General features: G+C 42.2%; 1 protein-coding gene across 9 annotated transcripts in view; it reads left to right on the top strand.

The window, feature by feature from the left end:
- ASAP1 (ArfGAP with SH3 domain, ankyrin repeat and PH domain 1) overlaps positions 1–19,564 on the top strand; it is a 395,575-nt gene that overhangs the window by 339,491 nt on the left and 36,520 nt on the right. For 5 of the 9 annotated variants that reach the window (XM_055287244.2, XM_055287243.2, XM_063642985.1 and 2 more), the window contains one exon: positions 15,829–15,999. The exons of the other annotated variants lie outside the window; for them this stretch is intronic. In XM_055287244.2, coding sequence (XP_055143219.1) covers positions 15,829–15,999 — 171 coding nt within the window. The remainder of the gene's footprint in view (positions 1–15,828; positions 16,000–19,564) is intronic. 9 annotated transcript variants of the gene reach the window in all.

Genomic DNA, 19,564 nt, shown 5'->3' with positions numbered 1-19,564 from the left:
AAAATTGAACCAGATGCTACCCTTGCCAACAGGTAGGTGAAGAGACTAACTACTCTCATTAATGAAAGTATATGCAGTAGTTTGAGAGTAACAAACTAAGGCAGATCAGTCTGTGTCAAGCCAGACCATGGCTGCCTGGACAGCTGTGAACTCCTGAGAAGCCTTTCAAGCATCACCTTCTCCTCTTCCAAGAAGCTTTCTTTTCTGTGCCACACAAAAGAGACTATGGTGGTCGGGCGTGGTGTCTCATGCCTGTAATCCCAGCACTGTGGGAGGCCAAGGTAGGCAGATCACCTGACGTCAGGAGTTCGAGACCAGCCTAGCCAATATGGTGAAACCCTATCTCTACTAAAAATACACAGAATTAACCAGGCGTGGTGGCCCGCGCCTGTAATCCCAGCTACTCAGGATTCTGAGGCAGGAGAATTGCTTGAACCCGGGAGGCGGAGGTTGCAATGAGCCAAGATGGCACCACTGCACTTCAACCTGGGTGACAGAATGAGACTCCGTCTCAAAAATACATGCATGCATACATACATACATACATACATACATACATACATACATACATTTTTTTTAAAAAAAAGACTATGGGCCGGGCATGGTGGCTCACACCTGTAATCCCAGCATTTTGGGAGGCCGAGGTGGGCGGATCACGAGGTCAGGAGATCGAGACCATCCTGGCTAACACAGTGAAACCCTGTCTCTACTAAAAATACAAAAAAAAAATTTAGCCAGGTGTGGTGGAGGGCGCCTGTAGTCCCAGCTACTTGGGAGGCTGAGGCAGGAGAATGGTGTGAACCTGGGAAGCGGAGCTTGCAGTGAGCCGAGATTGTGCCACTTCTCTCCAACCTGGGCCACACGTTGAGACTCCGTCTCAAAAAAAAAAAAAAAAGAGAGAGAGAGACTATGGTTCTTCCTCATAAGGCCCAATCCTGCCCCGTACTTGTCTCATCCTAACATTGAATCAATCTTGCTGATTTTCAGAGTCTTCAACTGAAAAATAAGGATTAGGTTTCTGCCTTGCTTAGAGAGCATGAAATAATGTCTATGAAGTGACTGGCACGTAGTGAGCATTCAGTAAATACATGTTTGTTCAATCCTGCATGTGTTCAGTTTAACAAACATTCTGGGCACTGGAAATGTAAAGAAGAAGGAAGAAGTACCTCCCACTCTCAGGGCTCCAGGGAAAGAGGACGCAGTAGAATGTGCCCCTGGGGCCGGTAGGGAGTATTCCTGGAGGAGCAGGAAAGAGAAGTGCTGTTCACAGCTTCAGAGAGAGGGTTAGGGAAGTCTTCAGTGCACTCTTCCAGTTAGGAGCAGAACTCCTCAAGGATAAGGGCTGTGAATGAGCTGCCTTTGCATCCCTGGCACAGAGAGTCAGTGCTCGTCAAATGCATAAACAACAGCGGAAAGAATCAGTGAAAGCATGTCCCAGAAATAGGTGGCCAGGATAAGGAGGGGACACTAAACCAGATGTCCACGGGTGTGATAGTTGACTTGCTGAAAATCTAATAAATGCAGCAGTTGTGCCCAGACACAGCTGTGTATGCGTTTTAGACATTTCTCCAACTTTCCTTGGAGATCTGTGGCAGTAGATAGGAAGAAGAGTAGAAAGGGTGGAGACTTGCTCAGTATATGACAGTGCCTGCCACCATGAAAGTGCACTACTGCATGATTCAGACTCACATGGGAAATATTTTCCTATCAGTGGTGTTATGCATATATTGATGACTTTACAGTTTCCTGCGGTTTTTTATCTCATGGGAAGACAGTCATTAGAGTAGCTTGATATTAAAGCTTCCCATAGGCTGTCACCCTTGATTTGTGTTTTGTTTTAGGGTGTTTTTTTTTTTGTTTGCGTTTGGTTTGCGTTTGGGTTTTTGGCCTTTTTAAATCTTTTCCCCCGTCCTTCGTAAGGCATTGCACATGAATCACCTCATGCTGGCCCAGAGTATCGTCTGTGATTTTTGCCCTGAATAGTGACCTTGACTGAGGCTGTCTAGCTAAGTCACCTGACTGCCAGGGTATGGAAAGGGAAGCAGAGGAAATCCTTGTTGTGCCTCTGGCATTCAGGGGTGGATGAGTAATTGTTAAAGAATCAGCCCTAAGTTTCTTGAATGCTGGTACTTTCTTCTTAATTATCAGTGTTATAGAAGGAGGTGGAAGGACAGATGGATAGCTAATGCTGTTTCCTGTGTGGAAGTCAGTTGACAGAGCAGTGTGGCACATATCATGCCCAGGCACCAGCCTGTCCTGTAATCCTGGCCAGCCCTGCTGACTTACACTAGTGTCCCAGCACACTCTACTCCACCATGCCTTTCTCCATCTGAATGTGGAGATAACAGCTCCTCCCTTCTACGCTGAGTCCTTCTTTGTATAAATACACGGTTAATTACTTTTTAAAGTAATTAACATAAGCTTTCCACTCTTTTAAGCTTTATACTATGAAAACCATTGGATCAGTTAGGAGGAATAAGTTCAAGAGATCTGTTGTACAACCTGGTGACTGTAGTTAATAATGTACTGTATTCTTGAAAATTGCTAAGAGAGTAGATTTTAAATGTTCTCACTACAAAAAAAAAGATGCATACATGAAGTAATGCATCTGTTAATTAGCTCAATTTAGCCATTTCACAATGTACAGTTATCTCATCCCATGCCCAAACTCCAGGAATGCTCAAGTGCCTTATATAAAATGGTGCAGTATTTGCATATAGCCTACACACATTCTCCTGTGTACTTTAAATCACCTGTAGATTACTTGTTATACCTACTATAATGTAAATGCTATGTAAATGGTTGCTATACTATATTGTTTGTTTGTTGTTGTTGTTGTTGTTGGATTGTTATTTTTTATTGTGGGTTTTTTTTTTCTGAATATATTTAATCCCAGATTGGTTGAACCTGCAGATGCAGAACTCTCAGATACAAAGGTCCAACTGTATACATATTTCAGAACAATATGTTATACATAATAAACATATTATCAAAAATAAATTTAAAAAACTATTAGAAAGTGATAAAATCTTCATGTATATTTTCCCAAGTTGGATAGATATAACTTTTGTCATTACCCTTCCTATGTGGCAGTTTAGAATGTGTAAATTATGTTTCTACAGACAACTTTTTCAGAGACTGTCAAGATAATTTTTAAGCCATCTTCTAGATCTTTTTTTTCTTTGAAACTTCAGTTATAATTTTATTTGGTCTCCCTGTGTAAGAAACTTTTGGTTTTTCTGTGTGTAACTAAAAACCAGATATACAAGGATATTGAAAAAACATCATCCTGACTTACACCATGAATTATCTTTATAGTCGTTGGTTGAAATGCTTGTTTCCCGGTGCCATAAAGAAATAGCACTTGAACATAAATTTAATTTTTTCAGCAAGGCCGTTTTTATACTTTCTGTAGAAAGGGTACACTCGCCAGCAGTTTTGCCAACGAGAGTACACCGAACAAATGAGACAGGGTCATTTGTAACCTGACATGTCCATCCTATTGCTGTGTCCAGTTTCCATTAGCTATTTTGTATTTGTCCTGATTGGCTAGTAACTTAGAACTTTTTAAAAGAGTTGCAAAGGCAGAGAACAAAGGAAAGAGGAAGTAACTTGTGGAATGCTGAGAAAGGTAAAAACACCTTCAAATAAGGAAGAGGAACAGGCCATGACCTAATGCTTGCTTGAACCAGTATAAGCATGCCAGGGCAAATATTCAGGCTAAATTGTGGGAACTAAGAACATAAAGTACATTGATTTCTTTATTATGGCTAGCAGATATTTAAAAATATTAGCACAGATCTTTGAATAAATTTTACTTCTAAGAGAAGTTACTATTTATTCCTAATTAGATGGGGCGGAAAGTCTTTGAAGAGGAACCTCTGCTGTACTTTTTCAGTCGTGTACTGAGTACCCAGAACGTGCCAGGCCCTGGCATGAGAGCTGTGGAGACAGTACAGATCATGCCCTATGGATGCACACAGTCTGGAAAGGAAGAGAAATTGTAGCTGTAATGTATGGCAGAGAATATCTAGTGCCATTAAGCCCTGGAAGCTCAGAGATAGAGTAGGTGTTCCAGGGAAGAGGGGATGGATTAGAGAAGGATTCTGGATGAGGTTACATTTGAACTGTCCCTTAAAAAATGAAGATGTAACCAAAACCTGTGGGATACAGTAAAAGCAATACTAAAAAGGAAGTTCATAGCAATAAATGCCTACATAGAAAAAGAAAAACATCACTAGGTGCGGTAGCTTACGCCTGTAATCCCAGCACTTTGGGAGGCCGAGGCGGATGCATCACCTGAGGGAGGTCAGGAATTCGAGACCAGCCTGGCCAACATGGTGAAACCCTGTCTCTACTAAAAATACAAAAATTAGCTGGGCATGGTGGCACACGCCTATAATCCCAGCTACTCGGGAGGCTGAGGCAGAAGAATCCCTTGAACCCAGGAGGCAGAGGTTGTAGTGAGCCGAGATCGCGTCACTGCACTCCAGCCTGGGTGACGAGAGAAACTCCATCTCAAAAAAATAAAAAAAATAAAAATGTCAGATAAACAACCTAATGGTGCACCCCTAGGAACTAGAAAAGCAAGGACGAACCAAATCCAAAATTAGTAAAAGGAAAGAAAAAAGAGCAGAAATAAAGTTGCAACTGAAAAGACAATACAGAAAAGCAACAACTGTTGTGTTTTTTTGAAAAGATGAAAAAAATTGACAAGCCTTTAGCTAGACAAGAAAAAAAGGGAGAAGACCCAAATAAATAAGATTAGAAATGAAAAAGGAGGCTGATACCACAAAAATACAAAGGTCATTGTAGGAGACTATTACAAATAATGATAGGCCAGCAAATTAGGAAACCTAGGGGAAATGGACAAATTCCTGGAAACAACCACCACGATTGAACCAGGAAGAAATAGAAAACCTGAGCAGATTAATAATAAGTAACAACATTGAATCAGTAATAAAAAGCCTCCCAACAAAGAAACCCCAGGACCAGATGGCTTTATTACTTGAATTCTGCCAAATCTTTAAAAAACAACTAGGTCGGATGTGGTGGCTCGTGCCTGTAATCCCAGTGCTTTGGGAGGCCAAGTCAGGAGGATCACTTGAGGCCAGAAGTTTGAGACCAGTCTGGGCAACATGCTGAGACGCTGTCTCTACAAAAAATATAAATAAAAGATTAGTTGGGCATGGTGGTACCTACCTGTGGTGCTAACTACATGGAAGGCTGAAGCAAGATGATCACTTGAGCCCAGGAGGTCAAAGCTGCATAGTGAGTCAAGATCACACCATTGCACTCCAGCCTGGGTGACAGAGCAAGACCCTGTCTCAATCAATCAATAAATAGTAAAGAAAAACTAGCACCAATTCTTAAACTATTCCAAAAAATTGAAGACAAAGGAATTTTTCCTAACTCTTCCAATGAGGCCAGCATTGCCCTGATACCAAAACCAGACAAGGACACAACAAAAAAAGAAAACTACCAGCCAATATTCTTGTTGAACATAGATGCAAAAAATCCTAACCAAATACTAATAAACTGAATCCAACAACACATCAAAAGATAATACACCATGATGAAGTGTGGTTTATCCCAGGGATGCAAGGATGGTTCAACATATGCTAATCAATAAATGAGACACATCACATCAACAGAATGAAGGACAAAAGCCATATGATGATCTAAATGGATGCAGAAAAAGCATTTGATAAAATTCAACATCCATTCATAATAAAAACCTTCAATAAATTAGGTATAGAAGGAACATACCTCAAAATAATAAAGGCCATATGTGACAAACTCACATCTAACTCATCCTGAATGGGGGAAAGCTGAAAGCTTTTTCTCTAAGAACTGGAAGAAGACAAGGATGCCCGCTTTGACCACTCCTGCTCAGATAGTACTGGAAGTAGTCCTAGCCAGAGCAGTCAGGCAAGAGAATGCAATAAAGGGCATCCAAACTGGAAAAGAGGAAGTCAAATTGTTCCTCTTTTCAGATGACATGATCTATATAGAAAAACCAAAAGACGCCACCAAAAAACACATTTAGAACTGATGAATAAATTCATTAAAGTGACAGGATACAAAATCAACATACAAAAATCAGTAGTGTTTCTATACACCAGTAACAAACTAGCTTCAAAAGAAATCAAAAAGCTGGGTGTGATGCCTCATGCCTGTAATCCCAGCACTTTAGGATGATGAGGTGGGTTCATTGCTTGAGCTTAGGAGTTTGAGACCAGCCTGGGCAACATAGTGAAACCCTATCTCTGCAAAAAAAAAAAAAATTAACCAGGTGTGGTGGCACATGCCTGTAGTCCCCAGCTAGTAGGGAGGCTGAGGTGAGAAGATCGCTTGAGCATGGGAGGCTGCAGTGAGCTGTGATTGCGCTACCGCACTCCAGCCTGAGCAACAGAGAAGGAGCCTGTCTCAGAAAAAAAAAAAAATTGAGAAAGCAATCCCTTTTACGATAGCTACCCCTCAAAAAACTAAAAAACCTAGGAATATAACCAAGGAGATGAAAGAGCTCTGCAATGAAAACTTATAAAACAGTGATAAAAGAAATTGAAGGGGACAATTAAAAATGGAAAGACGTCACATGCTCATGATTGGAAGAATTAATGTAGTTAAAATGATCATACTACCAAGAGCAATCTACAGATTCGATACAATCTCTTTCAAAATACTAATGACATTCCTCATAGAAACAGAAAAAAGCAGTCCTAAAATTGATATGGAAACACAAAAGTCTTTAAATAGCCAAAGTAATACTAAGCAAAAAGAAAAAAGCTGGAGTCATTACACTACTTGACTTCAAAATATACTACAAAGCTATAGTAACCAGAACAGCTTTGTATTGGTGTAAAAACAAACCCATAGACCAGTGGAACAGAACATAGAACCCAGAAATAAATCCATATATTTATAGCCAACTGATTTTTGATAAGGGTGCAAAGAACATACATTGGGGAAAGGATCCTTCTTTAATTTGCTGAGAAAGCTGGGTATCTCTCAACTCAAGATGAATTAAAGACTTAAACATAATACCCAAAACTGTAAAACTACTAGAAGAGAGCGTAAGGGAAACACTTCAGGACATTAGTCGGGGCAAAAATTGTATGTGTAACACATCAAAAGCACAGACAACAAAAAAATAGAAAAAGCAGACGATATCAAACTAAAAAGCTTCTGCACTGCAAAAGAAACAATCAGAGCAAAGAGACAACCTGTCGAATGCGGAAACTATTTGCAAACTTTTCATCTTACAAGAGACTTATATATCCAGAATATACAAAGAACTCAACTTAGCAGTAAAATAATAATGATAATGTGATTTTAAAATGGTCAAAGGATCGGAATAGACATTTCTCAAAAGAAGAAGGAGAGGCCGGGTGTGGTGGTTCATGCCTGTAATCCCAGCACGTTGGAAGGCCGAGGCGGGTAGATCGCCTGAGGTCAGGGCCTCGAGACCAGCCTGGCCAACATGGTGAAACCCCATCTCTACTAAAAATACAAAATTAGCTGGGTGTGGTAGCATACACCTGTAATCCCAGCTACTTGGGAGGCTGAGGCAGGAGAATCACCTGAACCTGGGAGGCGGAGGTTGCAATGAGCCGAGATCACACCATTGCATTCCAGCCTGGGCAACAAGAGTGAAACTCTGTCTCAAAAAAAAAAAAAAAAGAAAGAAAAAAAGACATATAAATGGCTAATAAGTATATGAAAAAAATGCTCAACATCACTAATCATGAGAGAAATCTAAATCAAAACCACAGTGAAATATTATCTATTTCCAGTTAAAATGGCTATCATCAAAAAGACAAGAAATAACAAATCCTGATGAGGATGCAGAGAAAGGGGAACTCATATAATGTTGGTTGGAATGTAAATTAGTACAGGTACTAATGAAAAACAGTATGGAGGTTTCTCACAAAACAAAATAGCACTATCATACCACTGAGCAATTCTGCTACTGGGTATTTATCCAGTGGAAAGGAAATCAGTATATTAAAGGGATACCTGCACCCCATGTTTACTGCAGTGCTATTTACAGTAGCCAAGATATGGAATCAGTCTAAATGTCCATCAACAGATGAATGGATGAAGAAAATGTGGTGTATATATACATATGGAATATTATTCCCGTAAAAATGAATGAAATCCTATAGGCTGGGAACAGTGGCTCACTGTAACCCCAGCACTTTGGGAGGCCGAGGCGGGTGGATCACCTGAGGTCAGGTTGCAGTGAGCCGAGATCATGCCACTGCACTCCAGCCTGGACGACAGAGCAAGACTCTTGTCTCAAAAAAAAAAAAAATGAATGAAATCCTTTCATGTGCTGCAACATGTATGACCCTGAAGGACATTATTTTAAGTGAAATAAGCCAGGCACAGAAAGATAAATACTGCATGTTCTCACTCATGTGGGAGCTAAAACAAAACAAAAAAAGCTCAAGCCTGGACAACATAGCAAGACCCCATCTCTACAAAAAGTTTTTCTTAAAAAATTAGCTGGGCCTGGCCAGGCGCAGTGGCTTACGCCTATAATCCCAGCACTTGGGGAGGCCGCGACAGGCGGATCATGAGGTCAGGAGATCGAGACCATCCTGGCTAACATGGGGAAACCCCGTCTCTACTAAAGATACAAAAAAATTAGCCAGGCGTGGTGGCGGGCATCTGTAGTCCCAGCCACTCGGGAGGCTGAGGCAGGAGAATGGCGTGAACCCAGGAGGTGGAGCTTGCAGTGAGCTGAGATCTCGCCACTGCACTCCAGCCTGGGCAAGAGTGAGACTCACTCCCAAAAAAAAAAAAAAAAATTAGCTAGGCCTGGTGGCATACACATATAGTCCCAGCTACTGGACAGACTGAGGTAGGAGGATCACTTCCAGAGCCCCGGAAGTTGAGGCTGCAGTGAACTGTGATCATACTGCAGCATTCCAGCTTGTCTCAAAAAAAAAAAAAAAAAATCTTATATTAGTAGAGAGTATAAGAGAGGTTATTAGAGTCTGGGAAGGGGTTGAGCGAAGGATGAGGCTGATTAATGGATACAAAATAACAGCTAGATGGGAAGGTTAAGTTCCTGTGTTCTGTAACACTATAGAGTGACTATGGTTAACAGTAATTTAGTGTATATTTTCAAAAAGCTACAAGCGAAGATTTTGAATGTTCACAACACAAAGAAATGATAAATCTTTTAGATGATGGATATTAGCTACCCTGATTTGATCATTACACGTTGTACACATGTATTGAAATATCACTATATATCCTATAAATATGTACAATTGTGTCAACTAAAAATTTTTTAGGCCTGGCACGGTGGCTCACACCTGTAATCCCGGCACTTTGGGAGGCCGAGGCGGGCAGATCATGAGATCAGGGGTTTGAGCCCAGCCTGACCAACATGGTGAAACCTTGTCTCTACCAAAAAAAATACAAAAATTATCCGGGCGTGGTGGCAGGCACCTGTAATCCCAGCTACTTTGGAGGCTGAGACAGGAGAATCGCTTGAACCTGGGAGGTGGACATTGCAGTGAGCTAAGATCGTGCCACTGTACTCCAGCCTGGGCAACAGAGCAAAACTTTGTCTCAGAAAAAAAAAAAAAAAAGTGTTTAAAGATGAGAATGTGGAAGTGAAGTAATAACTCGGTTATGTCCCTGAAAGTTCTAGCCGGAAAGGATGTGATGCCATTTAGAGGAAGAGAAGCAAGCTGTTGTCAAGGCTGAGAGTCTGGCCTTGAGTCAGACAGAATGGGGTTCTGCCTGAATGTAGCTGCTCATTTGCTGTTACTCGCCAAGTTTCCTAAACCCTCTGAGCCTTGGGTCTCTTTATCCTTCAAATGGATAATAATGATGACAATAATGATAATAATATTTTACAAGATAAATTTTAAATACTGTGTTTTAGCTCAAGCATATAATACTCAGTAAATGGTAGCTCCAGAAAATGCAAGAAGAGGAGGAGGAAGAGATTTGAAAAGCCTGCAATTATGATTTTAGGAATGAATTTTCATTTTTTAAGGTATATTTATATATATTTAGGTATAGGTGAATGAATTTCCAGGACATTTTTTCTGGGCTAAGTGGAGAGATTGCCTTGTTGAGTACTGTCTGGGGAGATATTCTCAAACCACCTTCATAGTTTAAGAATATATCGATTTCCCATAAGGGGGCTTCAGTGAGAAGAGAATGTCAGTTCCTGGGAGAGTCTCACGAGATCGCTACCACCTTTTGAGAGACTAAATTGTTGGGCCCAGGAATGTGGGACAAGCGCTTTGGCCTGAAAACTGCCAGTGGGCCTGCCAGGGTGAGCATAGTCACTTCTGCAATACACTGCCTGGGTGCACTTCCTGAGCCCTGGCTGTATGCCGGACACACTTCTGACATAGACCTCAGACAGAGGCATCCCCGTGGCTAAGAACATTGAGATGCTCTGGCAGCACATTCAGGTAGGTTCGGTGGCAACCACTTGAGTTGAAGGCACAGCAGAACATCCAAATGCAGTGACCAAGAGGCTGTTGGAGATGTGGGAAGGGACCCAGGCATAGCCAGGGTCAGGGCTGGGGATGCTGTCTGTGCAGGGAGGGCCGTTAACAAGGGAGGACGGTGAAGAACAGATCAGAAGACACATTTAGAACCCCTGGAGAACAGGGCAGGTGAGGAGAGAAGCCACAGAGCAGAGTGCCTTGAGGACAGGCCTGTGTCCAGAGCACAGCACCTGATACCCAAAAGAGGACCCAGAAGTGCCTCAAGAATGAAGGGTGGTGAGAACAGGCACCAGTGGGTGTCCACAAAACAGTTTTCAAGGACTTTTTTTTTTTTTTTTGGAGACTAACTGTCACTCTATCGCCCAGGCTGGAGTGCAGTGGCATGATCTCGGCTCACTGCAACCTTCACCTCCCGGGTTCAAGCGATTCTCCTGCCTCAGCCTCCCAAGTAGCTGGGATTACAGGTGTGTGCCACCATGCCCAGCTAATTTTGTATTTTGTAGTGGAGACAGGGTATCATTATGTTGGCCAGGCTGGTCTCGAGCTCCTGGCCTCAAGTGATCCTCACGCCTCGGCCTCCCAAAGTGCTGGGATTACAGATGGGACCCACCATGCCTGGCATCAAGGACTTTTTCTGATCATGGATTATTTAAAAATAAGTATGTGGCTTGCCTTCTCACCCTGCAGAACACTAGTCCTGTCATCCACCTCTGTTTAAGGGCAGGGAATGCTTTCTCGTGGAAAACACATGCTCCTAGATGATTCAACTTCTTTGAATGTGATAGCTGATGCTAAAGTAACATGTAAACCCTCAGGAAGAATGAGGTATTCTACCTCCTCATAGAAGACCTTCTAATTATTTAACCTCAGATTTATTTATAGAAGCTTTGGAAGACTAGACCCATGTTTTTAAGAAGATATAGACAGTTATTTCACACGGTAGCCAATATCAGTGGCAAATGAGGTTTAGGGCACTTTCTTGTTACTTCCACAGGCCTCTGGCAGAGTTCAGGAGAGAAAATTGCCTCTTTAGTCACCTCTGCATCTCCGTCACCACTCACTAATCTTGCCTCCCCACCCTTTTTTGTGTTGCGTTTGATGCTGTGTTCCATTTTATTTTGTTTCAGGTTTCTTTATCTTACCAGAACTGCTTTTTTCCTGACTGAACCAGTACTCAGATTTATTTTGCATAAAAGATCCCTTTCAATGTTGTGGGACTGGTTACTAATTTTGGAAGTCTTCTGAGCTCTTTAAATCTTCAAACATTTTTTAAGTCTGCGTTTCTGGGGTCTTATATATAGTATTTTTCAACCTTATTTTACCTCATGCCTTACCAGCCAAGGTTTTGTAGCATCTTCCTTTCTGTAGCTTCTACTACAAGACAATAGATAGGTCTGTCTGTGTGTTTGTTTTCCAAGTATAAGATTATAAACTTGAATATCCCTTTTCACACTTAACACTGTTCCTTCCTGCTAATTCTCCCCACTTGTTTCTGATCGGTCACCCTAAGTGAAACGTGTTGGCCTCCTTAAGAATTACTGGCCTGGCCGGGCGCTGTGACTCATGCCTGTAATCCCAGTACTTTGGGAGTCGGAGGTAGGTGGATCACCTGAGGTCAGGAGTTCAAGACCAGCCTGGCCAACATGGTGAAACCCCATCTCTACTAAAAATACAAAACTTAGCCGGGTGTGGTGGCGTGTGCCTGTAGTGCCAGCTACTCAGGAGACTGAGACAGGAGAGTCCCTTGAATCTGGGAGGCAGAGGTTGCAGTGAGCGGAGATTGCACCATTGCACTCCAGCCTGGGCGACAGAGTGAAGCTCTGCCTCAAAAAAAAAGAAAGACAAAAGAATCACTGGCCTTAGGCCAGGCATGGTGGCTCACGCCTGTAATCCAAGCACTTTGAAAGACTGAAGCAGGTGAATCACTTGAGGTCGGGAGTTCAAGACCTGCCTGGCCAACATGGCAAAACCCCATCTCTACTAAAAATACAAAAATTAGCCAGACGTGGTGGCACACACCTGTAGTCCCAGCTACTTGGGAGGCTGAGGCAGGAGAATCACTTGAACCCAGGAGGGAGAGGTCACGGTGAGCCAAGATCACGCCACTGCACTCCAGCCTGGGCGACAGAGTGAAACTCCGTCTCAAAAAAAAAAAAATAATCACTGGCTTAAAAAGATAGAAGTAGTGGTTGAGTCTTCTATTTATTCAGTAAATATTTACTCTACACGAAACCAGAGAAAAGCCTGGCCCTAATAGAACTCTTCCAGTCTTGTGGGAGAGTCAGGTAACAAGTAAGTAAACAAAGACTTAAATAATTAGAGATTATACTCAGCAACATGAAGGAAGTCAGAAGTATATAACCGCATGGGACGCACAATTCCTTAATTTTTGAAATGATTCAGGAGGTTGGATTTTGCGTGGTTTATGGTTACAGGATGCCTCTTTGGTCTAATCTCTCCTGGAGGCTCATGCATATATAATGCAGCGTTGCTTAGAGACGTGGCTCCATTAGCATTTTGTCTTTGACAATTTTTGTTTCCTAGCAGGGAACTGCATCTGCTCAGAAAGTCCCTAGATGGCGATAAAGATGAAATTGCTAGAGAACCTCACCATTGTCTATTATCTATTATCCATTTATTTCCAAAAGGAAAGTTACACTTCCTGATACTGAGCATTTGTTGTTGTTTTCCTCATGTGCCAAGCACAGGAAATGCTGCTCTGGCTTTCAGGAACCAACAGCATCATTTGATGGGGTGAGTGCCTTGCCAGTCCTGGACGCCTGCCTTATCCCCAGCTCTGCCCCTCATGGCTTGTGACTTTAATCATGCCTCTGAGTTCTTGGCTGCAAAATGGGGAAAATACTACCTGACCCACATACTTCACAGAGTTAGTATGAAAATGAAGAGGTACAACTATTAGTATCCATAAACATTTTTTTTTCTTAATTTAGACTAGGCGTGGTGACTCACGCCTATAATTCTAGCACTTTGGGAGGGTCACTTCAGCTCAGGAGTTCAAGGCCAGCCTGGACAATGGAGTGAGACTCTGTCTCTACAAAAAATTTAAAAATTTTTAAAAATTAGCCGGATGTTATGATACATGCCTGTAGTCCCAGCTACTCAGGAGGCTGAGGAGGGAAGATTGCTTGAGCCCAGGAGATCAGGGCTGCAGTGAGCTGTGATCGTGCCACTGCACTCCAAGCAGGATGACAAAGCAAGACCTTGTCTCAAAAAAAATTTTTTTTTAATGATAAACCTAGGGAAAAAGTCGAGGAATAGCATATATAAACACATTTTGAATACTACAAAGCATTATACAGATGCAAGGCCATAATAACAATCTCTGTATTGTTACAAAAATAAAATAGTTTCTGAAAGCTGCTGTGACTGTTACCCGAATTAAGTGTTGATTTGGAGTAAGCATCAGGCTTCCATTGTGTAATAGAATTACACGATGGGACAAAGATGTAAATTATATAGCCTGGCAATTTAAACCTAAAGCAGATGATAATTTTACTGAGATTAACAGTATTTACTTTCAGAACTAGCCTATCTTAGAGAAATAATGGTTTAAGTCAATATTGGTAGGGACTAGTAATTGACAATGGGAAATAGGAAAGCTTACTTTATACCAAGGAAGGAGGCCAGCAGTAATTAGACTTTTTTTTTAATATGAAGAATGTATAAAGCTCTTTTGGAGCCCTTCTGGATTACTAGGTATCTACTAATCTGTGTTAAACATTCAGTATGGCAGTGTTCTTAGCTTTCTTTTTTGTTGTTGTTTGTTTTTTTGTTCTGTTTTTTGTTTTTTGAGGCGGAGTCTCGCTGCGACACCCAGGCAGGAATGCAGTGGCATGATCTCAGCTCATTGCAGCCTCCACTTCCTGGGTTCAAGTGATTCTCCTGCCTCAGCCTCCCGAGCAGCTGGGACTACAGGCGTGCACCACCACACCTTGCTAATTTTTGTATTTTTAGTAGAGACGGAGTTTCACCATGTTGGCCAGGCTGGTCTTGAACTCCTGACCTCAAGTGATCCGCCCACCTCGGCCTCTCAAAGTGCTGGAGTTACAGGCATGAGCTACCGTGCCTGGTCCTAGCTTTTTTTTCTTAACGTTTACAGAAACAATTTGCCATGAACACAGTTAAACCATATACCTTAAATAAAGCAATAGTAGTGAAAGTGCCCAGCATGGACTACCTGGCACACACAAGCCACTTCATTGTCACTTTGAATAAACAAAACTAAGATCAAATACACTACTCCCTTAACAGCTTTTAAAAACAAACCCCATTTTTGTGTGTATGTGGAATATTACTATCATTCCTGCGGTCTTGTCTTTAGCTCTGGAGAAAGTTGAGTTTTTTTTTTAGTCTATAAAAATCAGTGTCTAATTTATATAAATGTTGTTCAGGCTTCCAACATAACAGATGGTTTGGTTTCTAGAGCAAAGGGTTTTTGGATTTCTCTTTTTTCCAGGTAATGCTTTACATCCAGTTCTTTCTTCATTGTTTAGAAAAGCCTTTTTTTTTTTTTTTTTTTTTTTTTTTAGGAAAAGCTTCAGACAGTTTGCTGACTAGAAGAAAAAGTTGTAGAAAGAAAAATTCTATTATATGAATCATTTCATGTTTCAGCTTGTGGCCCAGTGAAGGCTTAGCCTGTACCCTGTTCTTTCTCTGTTGATTTTGCTGGTAGTGGTGTGTGATTTCTCCCTCAGTAGATTTTGTGATGATTATAAGGAGTTATTGTTTTAAGATGTGTGTGTATGTATGTGTTTCTCCCATTGTACCTAAATGACTAAACCCAGTAGCATTCTGTGTTAACTGGCATTTTGTTCCTTGAAGCACACACTCTTCTTATCTTTGTTGTAAATTTTTCTCTGTTGCCTAGGCTGGAGTGCAGTGGCATAATCATAGCTCATTGTATCCTCGAACTCCTGACTTCAAGTGATCCTCCTACCTCAGTCTCCCAAGTAGCTGAGACTACAAGCACACACCACCACGCCCGGCTAATTTTTTAAATTTTTGTAGAGATGGAGTCTTGCTATGTTACCCAGGCTGGTCTCAAACTCTTGGCCTCAAGCAATCCTCCCACCTCAGCTTTCTACAGTGCAGGGATTACAGGCATGAGCCACTGCACCTGGCCAATTTTATTTTTTTTAACCAAATTTTTAAAACCCTACTTGTGAGTTATTAGATTGATGGAGTTAGCCATATCCAGCCTTTTGCTTTTATCTCTGTGTATCATACCACATTCTGATGTGTGGAAGTGATTTCATACTGGCTGTTTTGTATCTGTGAGACTGGGATTAATCTTCCTGCCCCCATTCAATTTCCTTTCTAGGTCCAACTGGCCCACCTTCAACACTCCCTCTAAGCACCCAGACCTCTAGTGGCAGCTCCACCCTATCCAAGAAGAGGCCTCCTCCCCCACCACCCGGACACAAGAGAACCCTATCCGACCCTCCCAGCCCACTACCTCATGGGCCCCCAAACAAAGGCGCAGTTCCTTGGGGTAAGTTATCCTAAAGTCAGGGCCAAAGCTGCTGGGGCCAGGCAGCGTGTGGGGCTCCACTGGGCAGTGGCCCGTTAGCACATTCAGAAAGTGTGCCAAAATGCACACACATGCTGGATGCTGTCTCGGGTATATATGACATGATTATACCTGTCTCTTAAGGGAAAGGAACATTTTGAAAAATATTTAGGCCATTAAAAACTGAAAGGTGCTGAGCACTTCCTAAATCTTACTCAATTATGATAGCAGCTCTGTGAGGTAGGTATTATTAGTCTCGTTTATATATAAGGAAACAAAGGCTCAGAAAAGCAAAGTATTCCATTTTCCTCACAACAGCCAGAATGGCTTACTTGTAAAATGTAAATCAGCTCATGGTCACTTTTCTCCTTAACACCCTTTTAAGATTTCCTGTTGAGCTTCAGATAAATGCAAGCTCCCTATACCAAGGCCTACAGGGCCTTGCATGATTGGGCTCTTGTCTCCCAGACCCTCTCCTGCCACTCTGTCTTCAGGGCTGGCCTTCTTTCACTTCTTGGATACACCATCCTCTGCCTCCTGAGGGCCCTCTCACTCCCTGGAACTCTGTCATGCTTTTTGAACAGCTGCTTCCCTTTCATCCTTGAGTTCTCAGCTGTCATGTCTATCTCCCTCCCCCTCCAACGCAGCTTCCTCCCTACCTGTTTTCCTTCAAACACCTTATCACAGCATGTAAGCTGCCCCACTAAGATGTAAGCTCCATGAGAGCCAGAACCTTGTCTTGGTCTTGTTCTCACCTGTGTTTACTGGAACCATGCCTGGCACACAGTGAATATTCAGTAATCACTTGAGAATGAATAAATTTGCCCAGAGTCAGCTTGTTAATCACTTCAGTGACATTGACTGCACATGACAAATTCCCGTCTACAAGGGACATAATTCCCATCTTTACTACTAGCCTGCTAGCAACTTAGGGGTCACCCCATCACGAAACAGGGTCTTGGCCCATGACAGACACTCACAGAAGCTTCGCTGAATAAATGTGTTAGTTTGTGTGTCTCACCTCTTCCTGCTGTGGAGTTTCATTGTGGCTTTCTTCATATTTTTTGTGTTTCAAGTTTTGGGGGAAAGTTACATTGTCCCATTGCTGATTGTCACCTGTTCACCATCTGGCCCAGACACCCCGGGTTATGTGTGTGCAAGCATGTGTGTGCATTTAGCCGTTCATTCTCTGACTCTGTTTGCTTACTTGAGGCACTTACTATGCCCCTTGCTTGGGCCTTCTCAGTCCATATGCTCATGGAGTTCATGGTCTAATGCAGGACACACGTGGGTAAATCATTAAAGCACATGTTCTTTACTATCAGGATAGACATGTTGTCTAAACACTAGAAATGCTGGAAAACTGAATGTCAGACTTCAGAGGAAAGCCAGGGAAGGTTTAGAGAGGAGGAGACATTGGAGTTTGATGTTAATGAATTAGTTCCCACAAGCCAGGCAAGAACAATTGAGATGTGCTAGCACATACATACATAAAGACTAAGGATGTCCTTGACATTTTCAGAGGCTGCTGTGTAAGGCCTTCAGGATCCCCAGATTTCATCAAAAAGGCCTTTCCCCCAAATAACATTCCATGAAAGTCGCAAGTTTCACATCAGCATTTCATATCACAAATTAACCTTCTTTCCAAATTTCTCTAAATTTTAATCCTCTTGTTTAAGTGGTTTTATTTCTTGTAAGGTTTAAAGTGCCTTTATTCACGTTGTATAGACTCGAACATTCCTAAAATTTACCAAATTTCTGCTTTCTGGCTTGAAAATCATCACTTTTTTAGATTTTCACATCACTCGAGCAAGACTAGCAGCTGGCCGTTTTTCACCCCATTGTTGATGGGTCAGGGAGCATTTTTTATTAAATAAAATTTACTTTATAAGAGTGCCTGACAGTGAGCTGGGAGCATTATAACCTTTTCCAGATGAGGACGCTGTTCTGTCTGCCAGTTTCTCACCAGCTAAGAGCATCTCACCTACAACCAGCCTTGAAGGACAAAAATCATCATCTGTCCTCGGCCACAGTTGACAGTTTGCCACGTGGCATGGACTCTTGATTTTTGAAATCAAAATTTTAAATTTAAAAAACAATTTAAATTATTTTTAAATTTTGATTTTAGAAAGCATATGTTGGCGTACATGCATGTATGTAAGATATACTATCTACAGACACAGGCCAATAATGGGCATGTGTGGGTGCATTCATACATGGCTAGACTTCTCCTTAGAAAGGTTATAGTTGCTCTGATCCTAGTGCTTGCGGTCTGTGTTGTATTATTACTGCTTGGTTTTAATCCCTCCCCGCCTCTTGCTGACATTGCATTCTAGAAGCCAAAGGCAGGGCCCAGACGGTCATCAGCAAGGCACTTAGGGGATCAGCCTTCTAGGCAACCTTCCTCTCTGATGCCTGCAGCTTCCCTCTGTGAACACACCTTTCCAGCGCTCTTATGTTCCCCTAAACCTCCCATCTCTCCTCAGCCCATGAGGATCAGGGCCTTTGAACTGTGAGAGATCAGGACTGGGAGGTAGACACCAGGCATAAGCAGGTAGTAAAAGAACAGCCCCTTAGCTCTCACCAGGCCTTACCTTTCCACCCCCAAAGCTGAACATGTCTGCCATCTTGAGGTACACCATATTCCCTAAAGTTCTATTTTTTTCTCTCAGATCTGAGCCTTTGCTTACAGTATGCCCTCAACCTAGAATCTTCTTCCCTCTACTTCTTTATGTTAATGTTTAGTCATCTTTCAAGATCTGCTCTCCTGGGATCTACTTAAAAGGCCTTTCACAGTCCAGTAAAACTCCCCACTCCCCACCCTTTGTCACCACTGGTGTAGTGGGTATCACAGTGGCTGTTTCCTTGCCTGTCTTTCCCAGTACATGAACTCCTTCTGAGGGCATGTGCTGCTTCTCTCAGCAGAGCAAAGTGCTCTAAGGTGGACTCAAGTGTCATACTGTCTGGATTCTCATTCCGTCTCTGCTACTCAGTAGCCTTGTGATTTTCAGCAAGTATCTTGGAATTGTTCAGTGCCAAAGCTCCTCCAACTATAATATGGGGCTAGTAGTAGTGTCTGTATTGCATATGGAGTTATCATGAAGATTAAATGAGAAGAACACATAAAAAACAACCAAAACCATAGGCAGCACCTAATAAATGATAGCTACTGTTACCATTATTCTCAGCCTAGCATTTTGTTGGATAGCTAGAGATGGGAGAAACCTGCATGAGTTTCCTGAGGCTCCTGTAACGCATACCACAAGCTGGATGTTGTAAAATAACAAATTTATTCTCTCAGTATTAGAAGCTAGAGGTCCAAAATCCAGCAGGGTTTTGCTCCCTCCAGAGGCCCTGTGGGAAGAATCTGTTTCTTGCCTCTCTCAGCTTCTGGTGACTCCAGGTGATCCGTGGAGTGGTGCAGCCTCTGCCTTCATGGTCATCTCCCCACTGTCGCCGCCTCTCTGTGTTCTCAGAACTGCCTTTGCCTCTCTCTCATAAATGTACGTGTGATTGTATTTAGGACCTACCTGAATTTTCTGTGATA

Source organism: Symphalangus syndactylus, chromosome 7 (assembly GCF_028878055.3).
Source record: "Symphalangus syndactylus isolate Jambi chromosome 7, NHGRI_mSymSyn1-v2.1_pri, whole genome shotgun sequence".
NCBI lineage: Eukaryota > Metazoa > Chordata > Mammalia > Primates > Hylobatidae > Symphalangus > Symphalangus syndactylus.
The sequence above is the reverse complement of the archived record's forward strand: the minus strand, read 5'-3'. Positions and strand labels throughout refer to the sequence as shown.